Here is a 20,367-nt window from a genome sequence, read left to right on the forward strand (position 1 = left end):
ATAAAAACAAGCAGAGAGACATCAGAATGATGTAATATATCAGATGATATCATACATCAAGTGGACTTAACAGATACATACAGAATATTCCACCCAAACCCCAAGGAATTCACATTCTACTCAAAATCCATGGAAATTTCTGTAAAATAGAACACATCCTGTAACACAAAACAAATGTTTATAAATTCAGAAAGATTGCAATAACTCCATGAATCCTATCTGACAATAATGCAATACAACTTAAAATCAACAACAAATAAATATCTAGTAAATATGCAAACACATGAAGATTGAACAACTCATTACTGAATGGATCAAAAAAACTTCAAGAAATAAATTAAAAATTCCTGAAACTAAATGAAAATGGAGCACAACACAGGAAAAAAAACCACCTAAGACACATTAAGAGCAGTCCTATGGGAAAAAATATAAACTTTTAAGTGACTATAATTTTTATTAAGAATTTTTTAATACAATCTTTTCTCATTTTACATAGCTATCCCCGATCCCACTCCCTCTCCTTCTCTTGTCCCACCCTTCCCCGTAGCCCCCATCCACTCCTCAGAAAGGTAAGGCTTCCCATGGGGAGTCAACAAAGTCTGGCATTAAGTGCCTACATTTAAAAATCAGAAAGAACCCAAATAAAAGACTTAATGATGAAAGAGAATTTTTAGAACAACAAAAACAAGTAAAACCCAAACACAGTAGATTGGAAGAATTAAATAAAAATTAGAGTAGGGATGAATGAAATAGAAGAAATACGAAGAATCAATGAATCAAAGAGCTGGTTGTTTGAGAACATAAACAAAATAGATAGCTCCTTGATTCAACTAACCAACAGAAAAAGAGAGAGGACCCAAATCAACAGATTCAAAAATAAATATGGAAACATTTCTACCAATGAATTTTTAAATTCATCCAAACTACAAAAATTAAAACAAGAAGAGATCAGCAACCTAAACAGACCCATAGCAAATGAAGAGACTGAAACAATAATAGAAAGGCTTCCAACTAAGGAGTCCAAGCTCTTAGATTCATAGTCAAATTCTATCAGTCTTTCAAAGAAGATATCCAGCCAGTTCTTTTTAAATTATACAAACAAAACAGAAGGAATGAGTCTAGTAGCAAAACCAGGTAAGGATATAACAAAAAGAAAAACTACAGGTCAGTATCCCTTATTGAGTATAGATTCAAAATAATAGAAGGTAGGGTGGTATAGAGGCATGTCCTTGGATAGAAACTGCGAGGTGAAGAACTAAACTGGGTCCCATTCACACTATGACCTTGAGCAAGAGGATTAACATTTCAAGAAGTTTCAACAAAATACTCCCTTTGACTCCTCCTCCATCCAGAAAGAGGCCCCAGGAAAAGTGCATTTAATCAGGCACAGAGGGAACTCTGTAAATATGTACTGAAGGAGAAAAATAAACTGCCTCTTCTATGTCCTTCCACTCTAGCCAACTCCCTCACCTCTGCCCCTTGTACCCTTGCCCCTGCTCCATTTGAGTGATTTTTTTTCACAGTCCTTTTAACTAGCTTCTCTTATCTGCAGGGTCAGCAAGTTGCACTTGAAACTTGGCCCCTGGGCCAGAGCATACTGGTCACTGTCTTCCAACTTGGTTGCTGACACCTGATTCTGGTCCAAAGCCCAGCACTCTACTTCTCTATCTTGTGCTATGTAAGATCTTCCTTGGGCAGCGGACTTTGAGGCTCTTATGATCCTGGGACTGTGGCTGTCTTGGAGTCTGGGAACTCCTTCTCAAGGTAATACAGGCACTATTGGAGACTACAAGCAACAAAAACTCTACCCCAGCCCTCTCTCTGCTACCCTGAGCCTCACCCAGCACTAACTACTCCTAGGTCTCCCTCATTGCCTTCCTGAGCCCTTGTAGCAGTATATTTACTAGCTAGTACTAGAAGAATTCACCTTCTAGATGTGTGTGAGTCACTTTTTTATCTAGACTGAGAATGCTTAATCTCTAAAGGGCTAAATTTAAGAGAAACAGGTGAAGGGACATTATAAGGGGAAACATTTCCTAAATTGACCAAAACAAAATAAAAATCGATCAAGTACAATGCTCCCAAAGCCTCAGCTGAAAGACGCTCCAGCAGGTGGTGAGAAGCATTTCTCTCCTCCTGTCTCTGATACTTCACTTGCTTCACAATGTTTGCCACTTTTCATTATCATTGTATAGCCCAACCACTGTAAAACAATGGTCCTACCTCAGACATTTGTCTGTTACATTATGTTATTTTCTATAGCTATTTGCAGTAATCAGAATGGAAACTGGGCAATTTAGATGTTGCTTAAGTAAATCTTTTATTCTCTTCAGGCTTCAGTTTTCTTTATAAAATAAGGAGCTTGGAGCTAGGTGTGCTGTTAAGTGGCTATAATCCCAACACTTGGGAGGCTAAGGCAGAAGTATCATGAGTTCAAAGCTAGCCTAGGATACACAGCAAGTTCCAGACCAACCTGAGCTACAGCGTGAAACTCTAGTAGATGTTCCCACATCTCTGAAGAAAATTGATTCTCCCTTCACCAGGAACCAATAGGGGTGCAAATTCATGAGTCCCTCCCCCATCCACGCCGATATTTTGACTGACTTGATCTTGTGTCAGTCTTGTGCATCCAGTCCCACCTACCGGAAGTTCATGTGTGCAACTATACTGTCTTGTCTGACAAGCACTGGTTTGCTACTGATATCTACTTTCTTGGAGTCTTACAATCTGCCTACTCCCTCTTGCATGATGACCCCTGAGTCGGTGGGAGGAGGGAGTGATATACATATCTCATTTAGAGGCAAGATTCTCAGTCAGTACCAGCTTGATTTTTCTGTCTTATGACTCAGGTATGTGTTGTCTTCAGCAATAGGGTCTTACCATCAAGTTATAGAGGGTAACCAAGAGTAATAATGGCAATATTCCATAATGTTTGGGGGCCCCTATAGGACTCCATTAATCAACAGCTCAAAAAGAGGTAACCCGTATGTGGTACCAGGAATTTTATTCGTGGTGGGAATGCCAAACAGGTGCAACCCACTGTGAAAGCCAGTGTAACAATTTCTCAAAAGCTATAAATAAAACTACATATGATTCAGCTATATCACTCTTTGGTCTAAAGTCAAAGGTCTCTATCTTCTGCTAAAGAAATACTTACTCATTCATGTTCATTGCTGCTCTGTTACAATAGCCAGGAAATGTAAGCAGTCTAGGTGTCCATCGATAAATGAATGGTTAATGAAAATGTGCTTTATATACACAATGGAATATTCTTCCACTGTGAATAAAAATGGAATTATGAAATTCACAAGTAAATGGATGGAACTAGAAATAATTCTAAGTGAGTTAACCCAGACCCAGAAAGAAAAACACCACATGTGTGGATGCTAGTTTTGAATCTTTAGAAATGTATTTAAGTTAAAATATCTACAGAGAGCAGGAAACCAGAAAGGAGCCACGGAGGTGTTCAAAGAAAGGGGATAGGATGAAGGTACTGTGAAGGGGGAAAGGGAAGTAACAGAACAGAAAGGCTTAGATGGGGGTGGAAGGGGAAGGTAGAGGAAGAAATATGGTAAAGGATAACTAGAACTAAAGACTTGAAAACCTACTACTGTAGAAAGTTCCTGAAATATATGCTTATATAGGGTCTAAACAGAGTTAATAATTATTTCTTGAATTAATGAAAGGCATAAACTAGCAAAAGGTTAAAGAACCCCATCTTTCCATTTCTTCCTCAAATATAATCAATAAACTAATCCACCATTTTACTCTTTCACTTCAGGCTTTGCCCTGATAGCCCTGATGGGGTTAAGTATTTCCTACTTCTTTCTTTTCATAATGCCCCTGCTGCTTCTATTATCTTTTCCCCTCCATAGCTACTCTAATAATAGCCTCACTATTGAGCAGCCTGCTTCTCCTTGGCATTCAGGAAGCAGGCTCTGCGCATATGGTCAATTGATTCGTTTTTAATGCACCTATTATTATGAATTGCCTTCTGGCTCGAACTGAAACCAAACTATGCCCAGTATCTTTTCTCTTCCATACTTCCACTTTGGCCATCAGAAGGTGTCAACATTCAAATTCATTTCCCAGTAATATGGGTTCCCATCAATACCCTTCTTGATTATGGACAATGAAACCAAAGTCTGCTCTGCCTTTGGATGTTTTATTGCTGTTGTTACTGACACTGCTAAAGGACCCAAGCTCCTTTTCACAATCGATCCTATTTGGCTATTAGAGAAAAGGTAGTGCGGCATCATCAGAACTCTTCGAACCTTTAAGTTTTCCTTACAAAGATGAATAAGGAAGAGTGAAGGAGGGAAAGACAATGCACTTGCCTTCTTGAGAATAATCTCAATGTACTATCCGTTCTCAAGTACTTAGTACAATGACTTGGACACGGGGCACAGGGATAATATGAAAGGCCCTCTGAGTTCCATATTAGCCAGTAAACTCTGTTGGAGAATAAGAAAAACTTAAGGCAAAGGGGTGTCTTTGAACTAAAATAGAAAGCTTGAACAACAGAAAGGTTTCTCGGGAGCTGTTTAGTCCAGGGAATCCAAAACATTCATCTCCATGCCCCTGACAGTCTGACATTCTGTGCCTACTGGTACACAAGAAGAAAATGCTACCAACTGACTTCTTTTAAGACTTTTCTCATTAAAGACTATGGGGTTTTTTTGTACATTGCTATATTCTGATGTTAAAATATTATTTCATTAATGTCATACTAGTGATGATATGTGTTTCCATTTGACATTAAAAGTTGGCATTATGTTGGGGACTTAGACATTGGAGAGAATCTTTACTAGTCTTTAAAATCTAAATGTTGGGGAACCATTGTTTTAGTTCTGTGGTTTCTGTACTTGACAGTGAATCACTATTACTAGGAGCCTTGGTAAAACCATGTGTTTGTAAGTTCCACTTCTAGATATTATGTTCAGAAGCTATTGACTGCAGGGGACCTAGGAGTCAATATTTTACAAAGCCCTCTAAGTGATTCTAATGTAGCTCTGACTTAGGAAAACACCACTCTGTTTTTTCCTCTCTTAAAGGAATGAAAGGCGTAACTGTTTGGAATGGTTCCATTGTGGGCTTGAATCTGTTAAGAACAGAAGGGAAACGTGTTGTCTCACTTGGAATAACACTGAAAACCTTCCCTTAGGCTTTTCCATGGTCCATAGCTAGACAAGTCAACTAAAGAGCTCCAAGGGCTATTGGGTACTTACTCATGAACCTGGGCAAAAGAGATGATTCTACAAATAGTAAATATTCATTGAAGATCTGTTACCCTGACGTTTGTTAGCCAGGTCTGATTTAGAGATTTGCAGGAAAAAAATCACATGTATTTGATGCTTGTTTTCTATACCTCTAACCAATCCAAGCCACTTTCGATACATACTATCACCACAGTTTTCTCTCAAAATTGCACCTGTGATGTTAGTCTCTGACTCAAAAATCTTCACTGGCATTCTTGGGTTAACTTTCTGTTATGCATGATGAATATTCAAGGATCATCAACTCTTAAGGAAGGGTCGCCACAGCCCAGAGTTTCAGAGATTTTACTTCATAGTCATGTGATCCCACTGCCTTTGGCCTGTGTCATTATAGTAGATCCTAGAATAAGCACATGGCAGAAAAGATGTTTACTTTATAGTAGCCAGAAAGCAGAAAGATGAGGAGAAGTCACAGTCCCAATATCAACCTCAGGGGCATGTTCCTAGTGACTTAAATAGTGCCACATGCTGGCAACCAGGTCTTTAGCACACTTGCTTTTAGAGGACACTTACTGAAATCATAGCACTTACATATCCCAAGTAAAAATCTATAATTCCCAGCATGACATTTACTAATTCTGTCGAGTAGAGAGAAATTTATATTGAAGATAAAGAAATTGTTTAAGATCACACATGCTGGATTAGTATAACCATCATTAAAATCCAGGTCTCCACATACCAGTGCTCTAGCCATTAAAAAAATACCTGTGCCTTCTAAAGAAGGGAGGACTGCTTTGCACCTCATGTATTGCTAGAATGATAGGTTACATAACCCTGTCTCCTGGGTGGGGCACATACTTTAAAATCACACAAATGGGCAAAGATACCTGTTCTACCTCTTACTGGCTTTGTAAACTTAACTGACTTAACCTCTTGGGCCCTGTTTTCTCATTGCTGTGAATATTATATGAGATCATGTATGTAAAGGGCCTAGCATGGTGCTAGGCTTACAGGAGATTCTCGGTGAGTGTCACCACCTCCTCCATCCACCACATTCTATTGTAGTAACCTGATGAACCTATTAAAACTGAAAGGGACATAGAATTTAGACACCGGGAATGGAGATGAGGGACAGAACTCTAGGTTTTACTCCATCCTGGGATTGGAAAGAACTCCTTTCAGGGTGTCAGTCAGGTTCTTTCCAAGAAGATCCCAAGTTTAGATCTCTCCTGGGGGAGCAGCTGACAATGTGAGTGGTAAGCCCTCCCTGGCTGTAAAGCTGACCTTAAGACTCAGTACTCAGGATGTCTATGATTCTTCATGGCTAAAGCCTTGTAGGGTTTTATTAAAATGCAAGTGTTCCCTGGGAGAAGCATCATACATATTAACTTTTTGGCCTGATTAACTTTCACTTTCCTCTTTCTATGAGTAGATTCTGTGTCCCTGTCCCTTGGGGTCAGGGCATGCTCTAAGGAAACCACCTCCATGCCACTTGTTAAAAATCTCACTGAATGCTCAAGGCCCATGTCGTGCATAGCCTTCCCCAGAACCGTTCCATAGCTTGGTTAGCTCATATCTCTCCCCCATCCTAGCAACAAGTTCTCGATCCCTGTGTTGAACCATAGGGAACCCCTGACTTTTCTATGTGAAAATTTGCTTTAAATTTTAGCTTGTATTTGCCTTGCCCCCATGACCTTAGGGCAATAAATGACCGACCTTAGTTTTGCTTCAGTTTGGAGGCCACAGGAAGCAAGTAATAACATTTGCTACCCATCAATAGGTGACCTGCTTTGCTCATTTTCAAGATGATATTCTGCAGGCTGGCATGACTCTGTGATCTGTGAATTTGGTTGATTCCTTCATGGAACCACAAGCCACAGGACATCCCTATCCTTGACACCCAATTGCGGCCGGCCGTCTCATGTGCTTAAAGACTGCGTTCATTAGCATCAGAAGAAGCCCAGGAGCCCTGAGCTGCGTTTCCAACTGTCAGACAGTTTTTCACCTAGCAGAAAGGTTAATCAGATGCAAGGTAAAAAAAAAGGGGGGGGGGCTCGGCGTTTACCTCTTGCTAGTGCAAGTGAAGACCCTTAGGAAAAGCAGAGTTGCTTGGAATTACCGCGTGGATGAGAGTTGAGCTGGGCACCACTGCTCACCAGTAAGACAGAGTCCCCTTTCCCATTTTTAGGACTCAGGCACTCCCGTGAGAACAAACCCTCCCTTCCGTGGTAGGGCTGAGGTCTGAATCTTGGACATTAAGTGGGACTCAGAGGTTTGTGCCTGAAGTGTGGGTGGGAGAGGGAAGTGGGTGGTTAGCAGACATCCCTTTGCATTGAGGGATTTTTCAGAGTACAAGGCACTCGAAAAGCGGAGGTCCGGGCCCCATGACCAGGATGTCAGGGGCTGGAAAGCCCTTGACCAACTAGCAGCTTCATCTGGACCCCATTTCTTGCTCCTGAGTATGAAACAGAGAGCCAAGAGGAACCTAAGCTGAGCTCTGTGTCCTGCAGGGGGCCTGAACTGGGCCCCCTCTGGTGCCACTGTACTTCCCTCCTTTCCTGGCCCGGTCCCTGGCCCAGAGTCTGCCCTGGCCAAGCCTAGACCCGGCCCTCTGTGGCTCCTCTGGGCTCCAGGTTGGCGCAAACAAAGCCCTGATTGACTGCCCGGAGGGGCGGGCCTCGCTTCGGGGCCGCCTCCTCCCCTCGGTCCCGCCAGGGATTTGCCGGGAAGCGCGGGGGTAGGGGGCCCGACTCTGAGGGGTGCGCAGGTCAGTGGGGTGTCTGAGTTCCAGGCTTGAGAAGATTATGTGCACCCTCTGTCCTAAGCCCAGGCTGTACCCTCTAGGACACTCGTCTCGAGTCCAAGTGGGAACACAAGGACTCCCGAGGACAGGGTGGGGTCTGTCACGGACTAGCTCTTGTCTTGGGGTTCCCAGGACCAGTCTAGTTGAAGGTTGCTTGTAAGCAAGGAGGGCATGAACTCGAAGAACAGACAGGGTCTTCCTTTGAGGCTGGGGCTTGATCAATGTGGGTTCTGGGACCTGCGGGGAGAAGAGGGCAAGGTTGTTTCTGCTCTTTTTGCTAATTTAACTCTTCTTCTAAGCATCTAAACAAGAATAGGATTCAGTAATTTGAAAGAGGAGTTTGGGGGTGGCAGCAGCGCCTCGAGTAGGTAGGCGAGTAAGAAGAGGAGGAAGGGCCAGGAGAAGAGCGAGGTTGTAGCGGCTGCCTGTTGAGGAAGAGGTGGGAGGGAGGAGGAGGGGGAGGAGAGAGAGATGACGTGGGGAGAGGAGGAGGGGGGTTGGACGGGGGAGGAGAAGGAGAGGGCTCGAGGGACCGTCTGTCGCGGGACGGGCTGGCCAGCTTAGGCGCTGGGAGGAGGAGGAGGTAGGGGCTGAGGCAGCAGCAGCGGCAGTGCTCGGAGCGGCAGCAGCAGCAGTAGCGGCAGAAACAAGTACCAGCCAGACAACAGCTCCTCCGGCTCCAGCAAGCCACAGTCAGTCCCCTGGCCGCGATGGCGCTGCCAAGCCCGGCGAGCGAGGAAGCTGAGGGGCCCTGTCAGGAGGCAAACCAGGAATATCAGGAGCCGGTGTGTAGTCCGGTGCCCGAGCCGGAGCCCGAGCCAGAGCCCGAGCCTGAACCCGAGCCGGTGCCTGTGCCCCCGCCCGAGCCTCAGCCTGAGCCTGAGCCTCAGCCCCTACCCGATCCTGCACCCCTGCCGGAGCTGGGGTTTGAGGCTGAGCCCGTGCAAGAACCCGAGCCCACGCCCACAGTGGAGACCCGAGGCACTGCGCGTGGCTTCCAGCCTCCCGAAGGTGGCTTCGGCTGGATAGTGGTGTTTGCAGCCACCTGGTGCAACGGCTCCATCTTCGGCATCCATAACTCTGTTGGGATCCTCTACTCCATGCTACTAGAAGAGGAAAAAGAGAAAAATCGTCAAGTGGAGTTCCAAGCAGGTGAGTGGTCCCACGTGCCCCACCTGGCATTGTGGCAAGGATGTCTGCCCTCATCGCCACTCCCATACCTCTTGGTCTAAGGCGCTCTTTCAAAGCGCCTTTCTTACTCCTTACCCATGTCCTGCTAGGGCATGGATTGCAGGGCTCTGGGCAGCCTGGGCAGACGAGACCTAGGCTCAAGCAGTACGGAGGGTGAGAGCTGGGGCATTCATTGGTTACAGGCAAAGCAATGAACTTTTTGCCCTGGGACAAATCCAGACTCACCTTTTAGATTGTTTAAAGTACTTTGCCCATGTGTGCTGGGGAAAATATTTGCAGGATTTGGGGGCGGAGGTGGGGAGCAACACGAGAGAGTAGGAAGATTGAAGGGTTCCAAGAGAGAAGCACGGAACAGCGGGTCTTTGCAGCAGCCTCTGTTCCTTCCGGGGACCAGAGCGGGTTTTCTGTCAAAACCACTTAAGGAATCCTGATGACTCTTCGCTCAGAGTCAAACACATGGTAGGCGTGTGTGTCTGCAGAAGAGAAAGGGAGGAGTGCGTGGGGGGGGGGCGTGTGCGCTCGTCTCTGCCTGCTGTGGGTATGGCCCAGCCAGGCCAGGCGGTCGCCTGCTGTTCCCGGGCAGCAAGCTGCTCGCTGTTCACTGGAAGTCGAGCCGCAAAAGTCGAGGCGGCAGGAAGAATGGGTCTTGCGGCTCTCTCCATACCTCAGCTGCGTGGTCTCTGGTGCCCCTACAAGTCTGTTATTTGATGGGGGCCTCTTTTCTTCCGAAGTTAGAATGTTTTTTTGGCCCCGCCACTCCAGTTTTGGCTTGGGAATGACTTGGTCATCCCTAAGATTGGGCAAGGTTGGAGACAGAGCCCTCGCCTTCCAGGCACTTGGGTATGGGACCCTGTGTGTGCAGACTCCTTATCACCGATACCCTTCAGCGATCTGGGGAAATAGAGTCATTCGCTCTACAGAAGCACCGTGGCCGTTGTGATGAGAGAGTTTCTGGGGCTGGCTGGGGGCTTACCATACCAGTTCATGAAAATCCGTCCCTCTCTTTGGGCTGTCAGACCAGCTGCAAGTGCCCTCATCACCTCCTCAAGTTCCCTACTTGGAAAAAGTCGAAAACACAGTGTTCTCCTGGAGCTGCGAGGGTCCTCTCTTGCCAACCTCAAAAAGAGGGGACTTGGGGATTAGCAAGTGAAATAGAAACCTTGAATTCTGGGATGCCCACTTGAGGGCTGCTTTTAGACACGCCTCTCCCACAGTCTTCAGTTGAGAACGTGTGTTGTTTGCAGCTTTGCTAGACTGTCTGGCAGAAGGGGCTTTGGGACTCTTGTGCCTCAGACCTTGTGACCCATTGGCACAGCTGCAGTGTACAGGCCCCACTTGAGGAGATTTCGAGTGTGCTCAGTGACTGTAAATGGCAGTCTCACAACAGTCTAGGCCATTCTATAACGGAGTGGAGGGGTCCCCGGACTCCATGAACAACTCCGCTTGGAAGACTGTGTCTACACTCCCTAGGACCACCTTTTTCCTGCGTTGATGCAGATCAGGGGCTCTTGGGAAAGCAGCCAAGTTAGGCTCACAGGCTGTTGCCTAGGTTACTGGGGGGTGGGCACCTGCTGAGAGTTGCCTTGTGGTTGAAGGCAGGCTAGTGGCCTTCAGGGTCAGTGGCAAAGTTTAGGCGAAACTTAAAGGGAAGCAGTGGAGGCTGAGCTGAAGTTAGGCCCCTGCATTTATGTGATGTGATCTAGAGCTGGGGCCTTAGGAACACGCAATAAAACTTGGAAAACCCACTATTTTACCAGGAAGAGGTTCTCTGCTGCGGAACAGACTTCAAAGTAGGTGATCATAGGAGACTCAGGGGGAGGGCTGGTAGGGACTTTCCGGTCAATACCTCACAGTGCAGCTGGAGGGGGTGGTGGTTCTGTGGTCTTCCCAGAGGTGTGGCTAGCGTGTATGCTAACACAGACTAGGTCCTCTGAGGAGCTGGGGTTATTGGTTTAAACTATAGAGAGTATAGGTCAGGAAGAGACAGAAAGGAATTTGGTATGTCCCAAGGGTCTGAGAATACTTTGGCATGGGTCCTTGCTGAAGTATATCGTGATTTCTCTGAGGTCATTTTTGATACTGGGCCTCTCAGGAAAGCCTCGGTTTTTATTTTGGAAGTCAGTAACACCCTATTACATTCTGTATTTTACAGAAACATTTCATCCTCAGCATTACCTTGAGACCCTTAGCGAAAGCTGCTTATTAATTTGTCTTTTGGGACAGGGCCTTGTCATGCAGCCCTGGGTGGCCTAGAATTTGCTGGGTAGCCTGTAGTAGCCTTACACTAGTGACAGTCCTCCTGCCTCCAATACCCAAGTGCTAGGATTATAGGCAAGGGCCGCCATGCCTGTCCCAAGCCACTGTTTAAATCTTGCGATTCCAATTGTCTTTGCCTTTATATACTCTCTTCCGTCTTTCAAAATTCCCTGACCACCTATGTCACAGCCCTGGCATATCAAATAGATAGGGAAAGCTTAATATTTTGCTACTGTCTTTATCAGCAATTATTTGCCCAATAACCAGTCTGGGGGGCACATAAGGAAATGGTGCATTGTCCGGTTCTATTAATGTGAGGTTTTACAATCAGAGGTATTCTGCAACCCAAACTGTTTTTGCTTAGGCTTGACACTGACTTAGCCATGAAGCTGTGTTGAATGACTTTATGGGTTCAAGATTCTGCAGTGCTGAAAGTCCCAGAAAAAGGTAATTTTGATGTCTGATAGAAAATTCCAAACATGGGTTCTCTGGGCACAGGCCAAGGAATAGGTAGAAGGAAAGTGGAATTTAGGCTGTCCTAGAGCAGGTAATATACAATCTTTGTGGATTCTGTGGTTTTGAGGTTCTGGTGTGCCTCCAGCTATGTATTTTGTGTCCTTTCTTCAGCTCATTTAAGGGAAGCCAACTCTCCCTAGGACCTAGGCCTGGGAGACTGGCAGATAAAGGGATCCTGGGATCCACTAATGAGTGAGTACATACCATAATCATATTTTGGGGTCTGCATTATCTCACTCAGGATAGTGTTTTCTACTTCCATCCATTTACACACAAAATTCAAGATGTCATTGTTTTTTACCTCTAATTTTGACTGAAGACTTGTGCCTGCTTTCCAGCAGAACAAGATCCTGTTGGCTCAGCAATGACCACGGTGCTTCAGGTCACCATAAGCTAGGTGTCTTTCAAATCCTTCCTCTGCCTCCTCCCCAACCAAAGTGGTTCCCAATTTGTGACCTTGATTCATGCTGTGAAGAATGAAGATGAGAGGCTAGGACACTGGAAAACCGAACAAGAAAATGCTCGTTGGAGCTGCTAGCTGAGTGAATCCAGAGCCTTGGTTCACTGTCCAGTGGCCTCAAGTGATCATTGTAAACAACTTCTCCTTCTCCTCTTCTCTCAACTCCTCCTCCTAGTGGTGTTGGAAGAGCGAAACTTATTCTATGTCTAAAAAGAGCAATACCTCAGGCCAAATCTGAACCCCCTCAAAGCTGGGGGTCTCAATGATAAAAGTGACAGTAACTAGGAGTTACACAGCTTGTGTTCCCAGCCTGCCTGGTAATTCAGTTATCTATCTATAAGATGGGAAAAGTCAGCTATGTGAACTTTCTAACCTCAACATTATATCCTTCTAGAATTGTGGGTGGCTTATGCTTTACTATTCGCCTAGCATAAGTTTTGACACATTCAGGCAGACAAAACTTTGTTGAGCTTCCTGAAAGGTCAGTTAGGTAGGGTTGGGAGTATATTAGGAAATCCAAGAAAACCACACAGACATCATTCTCCTATCTTGTTTGTTTTTAAGGACTATTGGACTACCCGTGTACCATTAAAAAGACTCACCATTTTTGTTCAGTGTATAAGAGCTACTCGGAGCCTACATATATTTTTCCCAAAATGTCCTGCTCAGCAGAGAACTGAGTTTCCAAAAGAACTCTCTCAACTTGGCCTGCTGTTAGCAGGGTAGATCTGTATGATGCTCTTTCCAAGTAATTGACCCTGTTCCTCAACGGCATTGAGCTGAAAACACTCCCTCGGGCCTCAGCTTGAACCCCTCTCTTTTAAAAAAAAATAGATTTATTTTTATTATTTTATGTGTATGAGTGTTTTGCTGCATGCATGTCTATGCATCACATGTGTGCCTGATGCCCTGATGCCCAAAAGGGTATTTGGCTTTATGCGGGTGCTGGTAATAGAACCTGGGTCTTTGCAACAAGCAAAAGTGCTCTTAACCACTGGGCTCACTCTCCAGACCCAGATCCCTCTCTTAAAATTTAATTTCCTACAGCTCATTTCTCAGAAATGCTTGGTCAGTGTGACCTTGGTTTGCTGTTACTTCAGGCTAGAAGTGGAAAACAAGATTTCTGAATGTGATACAGAGCTTTCTACTAGGGGGCTTCAGACAGGGCGTCTTTGTAACTGGCTTGGGGCTCCCCTAGCAGAGAGTGGCTCCTGCTTGCCATCATAGAGAAGGCTGTGATTGCGTTCATGTCATTCCTGGTTAACTTTAGCTTTGCTCTGGGTTTGGCTGAGAGTGTGCCTAATGAGGCAGCAGGCATGCAGTGCTCTTCCTTTTTCACAGGATTTTTATTTTCTTGGCATTTGGCAATGTTTCTGTGAAGAATAAGCAAATAGCCAGATTACCGACATTCGCAGAAGTATGTAAGGGATGCTACCTCAACCTTTCTCAGGAGGGTGCCCTGCTCCTCCCATCAACATCTTTGGGGTTTGCTTTGTTTTGTTGTTGTCTGTTAAAAGGAAAGAATTTCTTGATGAATTTGTTTGTTTGTCTGTTTTCGATTGTATGCGTGGTGGAATGGGATCTTTTGTCTTGAAAGGAACTCTCACTTGGGGTTGGATTGTAAACCCTAGAGAAGACTTGTTTTGTTTGTTTGCTTGCTTGCTTGTTTGATTGATTGATTGTCTTTTGAGACAAGATCTCACTACATAGAACAGGCTGCCCGCAAACTTGCAGTGATCCTCCTGTCTCTACCTCCTGAGTACTCAGATTACAAGCATGCATAATCATATGTGGCAGCCAGGCCTTGTTCTTAAAACATGAATGTGTGTGTGCACATGTATACCCTCAGCCAGGCGTTGTGAGTGTTCCATCTGAAAGAAGTCTTTCCCCATCTTTACACAGAGTTGAACTAACTGTGACAGAGATGCGAAGTATCCAGCCTAGAAAACATGCTAGGTAAAGAAGGTGGGGAATATGGTCAGCCAGGCTCGTACTTCTTGGCTAAGACCCCTGTTGGAAAACTACGAAACCTTTATTTCAGGTTCCACTCTGAATTCGCATTTGCCCTTTTCTGCATGCCACCTAGTATTCAGATATTGCGGAGAAGGGAGTTTGGGCCATTCCAGACATCTCTGGCTTCAGGGATAACAAAAGACCTGAGGGACATGTAGCCACCTGCTGTGAAAGTGGATGCATTAGCTGCTTATTTGAAATCACTTAGCATCCACTTGTGGGTGGAGACCTTGTACCATTTGGGTTGCCTTGAAAGCATGCAGCCTCTTCATCTTAGCAGTCGTGTCCTCCTGCGTTCTCCACTTTGCATGTTCTGGGCTTGATAAGGGAGAGAAGTGTGAAATTGGCTGCCCCAACCACATTGACTCAGCTCTCCTCACTTTTCATCGTGTACTTTTACCACATTCCCTAGATATGCTCCTCCCTCCCCCATATTGTTCTCTCTCTTCTCTTGTTCTCCATGGCTTAGTTAGAAAGGCATTTAGAGTTTGGGGTGTTACACAAGATTAACTCCAATTGGGGGGCTCAAGACCACCAATACAGATCCTACAGAGATCCCTCTTTCCTCCTTCTTTTCTCCTCTCTCTTGTTGTCCACTCTGAGTGAAGGGTGGCATTCTACAGAGTGCTCAGGGGTACAGAAACCATCACCTCTGGAATTTTGTGGTATAATAGCCGCTATGAAACACTTTTGGTCATTTCTATGCCTTCTCTTTTCACAACCGTAGGTGCCTAGCCCAGGAGGTAATATTGTAATTGAGTCTTAATAAAATTCAAATAATTTCCCCACTGTTGCTTTAAATCCTCAACATCATTGTTCTCCATCTCTTAGGACCCCAGAACTCCAGACTGGGTTTAGATTCAGGGTTCTGGTTCATATTATGTTAAGCTCCCACCATCTCTCTTTTTGCCAGCAAAAGAGACGGTGTTAGAGAGATTAGAGAATGGAGAAAACAGATACTCAAACCCTCAAGAATAAAAAGAACAAAGGCACTTTAGGAGGGGCAGAAAGAGGAGAGGGTAGTTCCTGGGTTAGCTGCTTACCTGTTTCTATCAGGCTGAACAGAAACAAGGAAAGGAGGGGTTGCTAAATAAGCAGTCCCCAGACAGACTGTTGCCTAACATATTTTGTGGATCTAACCACCTACCATTTTACTACAGCCCTAATGGTATGTACATGCACCCATGTGCTCAGACCTGTGTGCATGTGTGTAAAGCTAAGTGGATGATGTCTATCTGGGCCTATCTGGGCCAATCGGCCGAGTTCCTTTGAACAAGGTGTCTATGCGATAGAGGTCATGGGTTCAGCCACTTCTTTGAGTTACTGAACTCACAAACAAAAGAATTCTTCTGTTGATGGCCCATGTCCTTCCTTCAAGTATGAAAGGACGGGACAGAAGATGGAAGATGACTTCTTACCAGCCCTCCTCTACTAATAGGGGAAAATATGGAGCATAGAGCCTATGTTGTTGCCTGCCTCTGCTGCATTTCATGGTGGGATTTCTTTGCCTTTTAGCTCCATACTTACGCTGAGCACCCTAATAATGGTAGTAACATAGCAGTGATAATAAGCAATGTTTATTTGACAGCAATTATTTCTATGTAAAGTGCCATCTTGAACACTTGAATAGAACAATTCATTTAATTCTCAACAGTTTGATCACATAGATACCAACACTCCCTCCAATTTGTAGATAAATCAAGGCACAGAGATATCATTTTCAAGTTCATGTGGCAAAAGCCAGGATTTTTATATCAAAAGTTTAAGTCCAGAAATCCTGCTTTTTTACCCTAACTTAACACATAGTACAGCTGTGGGAGCAGCTACCCCAGGACGCTACTGTGGAGCTTTCTCATTCTTGAATCTCCTGGGCATCCTTATGACTAAGGAAGATAGAGCTTTAGTAAACAAAGGATGGACAGTCTTGTGATGCAGGGCATCATCTTCCCACTATGCATGTTACTCTGCCCAGAGTCTGTGTGCAAAGAATCGTAATTCTTGAGTCAAAAAAAATGTCAGAGAAATTGTCATGTCTTTATCCTTTAGTCCTGAACAAACCAGATAGCCTTTCTATGATTCAGCAGTCCCCACGTACAAAGGCCTCAAAGCTACCCTCCGAAAGTAGTATTTAATTTGGTAGCTCTGCCAGGGTGGGATGTGACTGTATGTTTGTTAAAGGTCTTTGTAAAGCGTAGTCATTGTTGTTGTTATGATCCCTGTCTAGGTCCTGGAGACGGAGTCATTGTACTTTTGTCTAAATGTTTCTCTAAATATCTCCTCCTTCCCTCTCACTCTCCACTCCGGTTCTGCCCCATCTTCCCTCCATATTCTTTGCAGTTTGAGCTCACATTCTAAAGCTAAGGACTGAACTGGTTGTGTTTTCTTTGTTCCTCAGCTCTAGGAGACCCCAAGGAGAGGAGGGGCCAGATCCCAGGTCATATACATTCACGGAAAACAAGGCATGTGGAAATATTTACAGCACTTGGCAGGAGCTCACGAACCTCACTCTGTCAAGGGCTGAGTTTTTCAGTAGGAATTACTAGGGGTGGGGTGTTAGATGTGGATGGAGTTAGAGCGTCACTTCCTCCCGAGGGTCCCTCACGAAGCCTCCTCGTTCTCTTGCTGGTAGTGAGGAAGAAGGAAAGGGATATTTAGGGTCAGAAGGTCTGGGCAAGGGGACATTAAGTTTAGAAGGAGCCTTTCTCCTTTGTAATCAGCTTTTGAGTGGGCCAGTTTCCTTATATTTTAAACAGGATAGCCCCAGGAGAACAGAGGCCACAGGATTGTGGCCTTCACAAGAAAAGGACTGCGGTAGTAGTTTTGAGCTTGCGTTTCAGTGGTCACTGAGGAAGCCATCTTTAAGGCCACTTAGTTGTCTAAGGAAATGGCTTTTCTTTTATTGTTGTTTTATTTTAAGACAGGGCCTTACTCTGTAGCCCAGGCTATCCTCAAACTCATGATGATTCTCCTGCCTCAGACTTCAAATGCTGGAAATATATGCATGTGCCACCATTTTCTTTCAGAGCTGGTAACAAAATGCAATCCACAAGCCCTTCTTTAAAATAAGAATTTTAAATACACCGCAAGCAAACATCTTAATTTTCTGTTATCCAAATGTCTGAACTGAATGAAGGCCTAAAGTTATAGGTCAATGGCCTACTGTAACAAATGGTCCTGAGGTCTGTCCCCAATCTGCCCCAACCAAGCGGTGGGGGAAGTATGGAAAGACACACACACACACACAGAGAGAGAGAGAGAGAGAGAGAGAGAGAGAGAGAGAGAGAGAGAGTAACCAACCCATTTGTAGTGGAGATTAGTGTGCAAAGAGGTTGAGCAGTGAGTGAAATGAATGAGTTGCTACACACGTCTCAATCACTGGCATTATGCTTCCTTACTTGTCCTGAACTTTTCCAAAGTAGATCCTCACATGCTACTTTGTGAAAACAGATGGAGATAAAATTCAAAAGGTACAGAAGTGGAAAGTCTTTCCCTCCTGTCTTCCTGCTACCGTTTCTCTCCCCAAGGCTGCCAGTGCTTCCTAGGGTGTCCTTGCAGAACTCTGGGTCTCTACTAGCATTTGAGCATATAGCCTACTTTCAAGGTGCAAATGATAAACCATAATCCACATTATCTTCTAACTTGCCTTCAAACTTGAAAGTATACCATAGTCCACTTTCCATAAAGCAAGTACAAAGTCCATAAAGCAAGCCCTCATTCTCTGCATCAATATCATATTCTATTAAATGGGTATATCATAATTTATTGAATCAATGTTTTACTGATGGACATTCAGCTGTCTCCAGGGTTTTTGTTTTTTACTATGGGCTTTATAATCAAGCAGCATTAGATCCAGATGCCTTACCATATGGTTCCTGGACAAAGTTTCCAATTTCTTAGTTAATCTATTAGTTTTCTCATACCTAAAATAACCTCATCACTGATGTGGAGGTTAAATGAGACAACACATATTCAGCATCTAACATACAGTTCGACACCTACTAAGTAAGTGTGGGTTCTTTCCTGGCTCATAAGACCTTCCCACCCATTCCCTTCCAGTTGTATGAATTGTGTGTTTACTCCAAGTGAATATGTCTTTACTGTGTGCTGGGCTGCCCTCCAGATGAGCCAGAGAAGTGTACCTTAAGAAGTTTACAATTTCTTTGAGAAGATACAACATTCAAAATAGCTATGGTTATTGCCAAGTAGGAAAAATAAAAAATATGTGTGCACGGAACTGAATGTTGTTGTCATTTTCGTGTGGTGATATGGGCAAAGAGAGAAGAATGTGGAAATGAGGGGAAACTTACTGGTAGGATTGAAACTTGACATAGGATTTAGCTCTGTGGGCACTGGGCAAAGGGAGCAGTATAGGAGTTGAGAATTAGACAATTTTCAAAGCCAGGTTGGGCTACATAGCACTACTCTGTCTCAAACAAAGCAAAACGAAAACTAGAACAAAAATTAAACAATTTGCGTCTCAAATTCTGGGTTGGTTTGTTTGTTTCTATTTGTGTGTGGAAGTTGCTCTCTGGAAGTCCAGGGATTCATTGTTCCCCTTATGCCCTACCCAGCAGGTAGAAGGGGGTGGGGAAGAAGGATAGGGGAAGAAAAACTACTGAGGACATTTGGAAAGTAGGGCACAGGGTGGGGGGATGTCTGGGCATCGGGTCACAAAAAGAGATGCTTGAAAACGGCCGTGGCCAGAAGTCTGGCCACACCACCTGCTTCTCTGTGTCAGCGGCCCAGACATTTTTCTGCATAGTGGCAGAAGCTCTCAGACGCTCAGCCCAGGTCCCAATTGGTCTCCAGATCCTGTGAGTCCCAGGAGAAAAGAAGCCTATTGGGATGCAATAGTCATCTCTTACTGGGCACATTGTAGGTTAACATATCACTTTTTCTAAATCCTTGAAACAGACAGTTACATAAAATCATTTAAGCTCATCATGTAACAGCATCTTTGGTCACATTGAGCACTACATTGATGGGATCTAGTAAGTGGCAACTTAATAGGATTCATATCTATTAGGGGGAAATTCATTGTATGGAAGGGCTGTGGAGAATTTGTTCCCCTTTTCTAGGGGCAAAAAAATAGACAGCAGACTGAGGGCAAATATTTAACAGAGCTGAGAGTAGACAGTGATTCTAACCCAAGTCTCCCAAATGCATGTTCCACAGGAGTAAAAATGCAGGATTTTTTAGAAAGCTGCAACAGAAATTTTGCTAAACTTGATAACAGTATAAAGTATAAGTGTATGGTTAAGGGGCTGGAGAGTTGGCTCAGTGGTTAGGAGCATGTGTTCTTTTAAAACACCCCAGTTTGATTCCCAGCACCCACACGGAGTCTCACCTCTTCCTCAGGCACCGGGCATGCATGTAGTACACAGACATAGGTGCAGGCAAAACAAATTACAAAAATTGTAAATAAACAAATAAATCTTTTTGAAAAGTGTGTGAGTAAGAAGCAATATATGTAGTATGACAAAAGAAGCAAGCAGGAGTCGTACCATTAAAGGCATAGAAACAGAGTTATGGAAGGAAAGATTCAGGCATAACTAAGACCTTGTGACTGGGATCCAGAAAAATACTGTCACCAGGGGGGATAGAGGAAGAAGGGGAGGGAAAAGGAAGAAAGCGGTAAAGAGGAGGGGAGGGGAGGGGAGGGGAGGGGAGGGGAGGGGAGGGGAGGTGAGGGGAGGGGAGGGGAGGGGAGGGGAGGGGAGGGGAGGGGAGGGGAGGAGAGAAGTTCTGTTAGTGAGTGCTTTGTGGCCTTGCTTAACAGCTTTTCCTTTCTGGACTTCAAATTTCTCTCCTTACGAAATGAGAAATGTGGACCAATGCATAGCTTCCCATGGAGACCTTGGGCATGATGATGATGGGCATGGTGAAGTGGTGAACAAAAGAACTATTTTGAT

General features: G+C 44.6%; 1 protein-coding gene across 1 annotated transcript in view; it reads left to right on the plus strand.

Moving 5' to 3' along the window:
- The first annotated feature begins 8,544 nt into the window (after positions 1-8,544).
- Slc16a2 (solute carrier family 16 member 2) overlaps positions 8,545-20,367 on the plus strand; it is a 123,386-nt gene continuing 111,563 nt past the window's right edge. Inside the window, exon 1 of the mRNA XM_048417763.3 lies at positions 8,545-9,171. Within this exon, the coding sequence (XP_048273720.1) occupies positions 8,730-9,171 (442 nt within the window). The 5' untranslated portion in view covers positions 8,545-8,729. The remainder of the gene's footprint in view (positions 9,172-20,367) is intronic.

The sequence above is a fragment of the Myodes glareolus genome, chromosome X (genome assembly GCF_982192425.1).
Source record: "Myodes glareolus chromosome X, mMyoGla1.1, whole genome shotgun sequence".
Taxonomy (NCBI): domain Eukaryota; kingdom Metazoa; phylum Chordata; class Mammalia; order Rodentia; family Cricetidae; genus Myodes; species Myodes glareolus.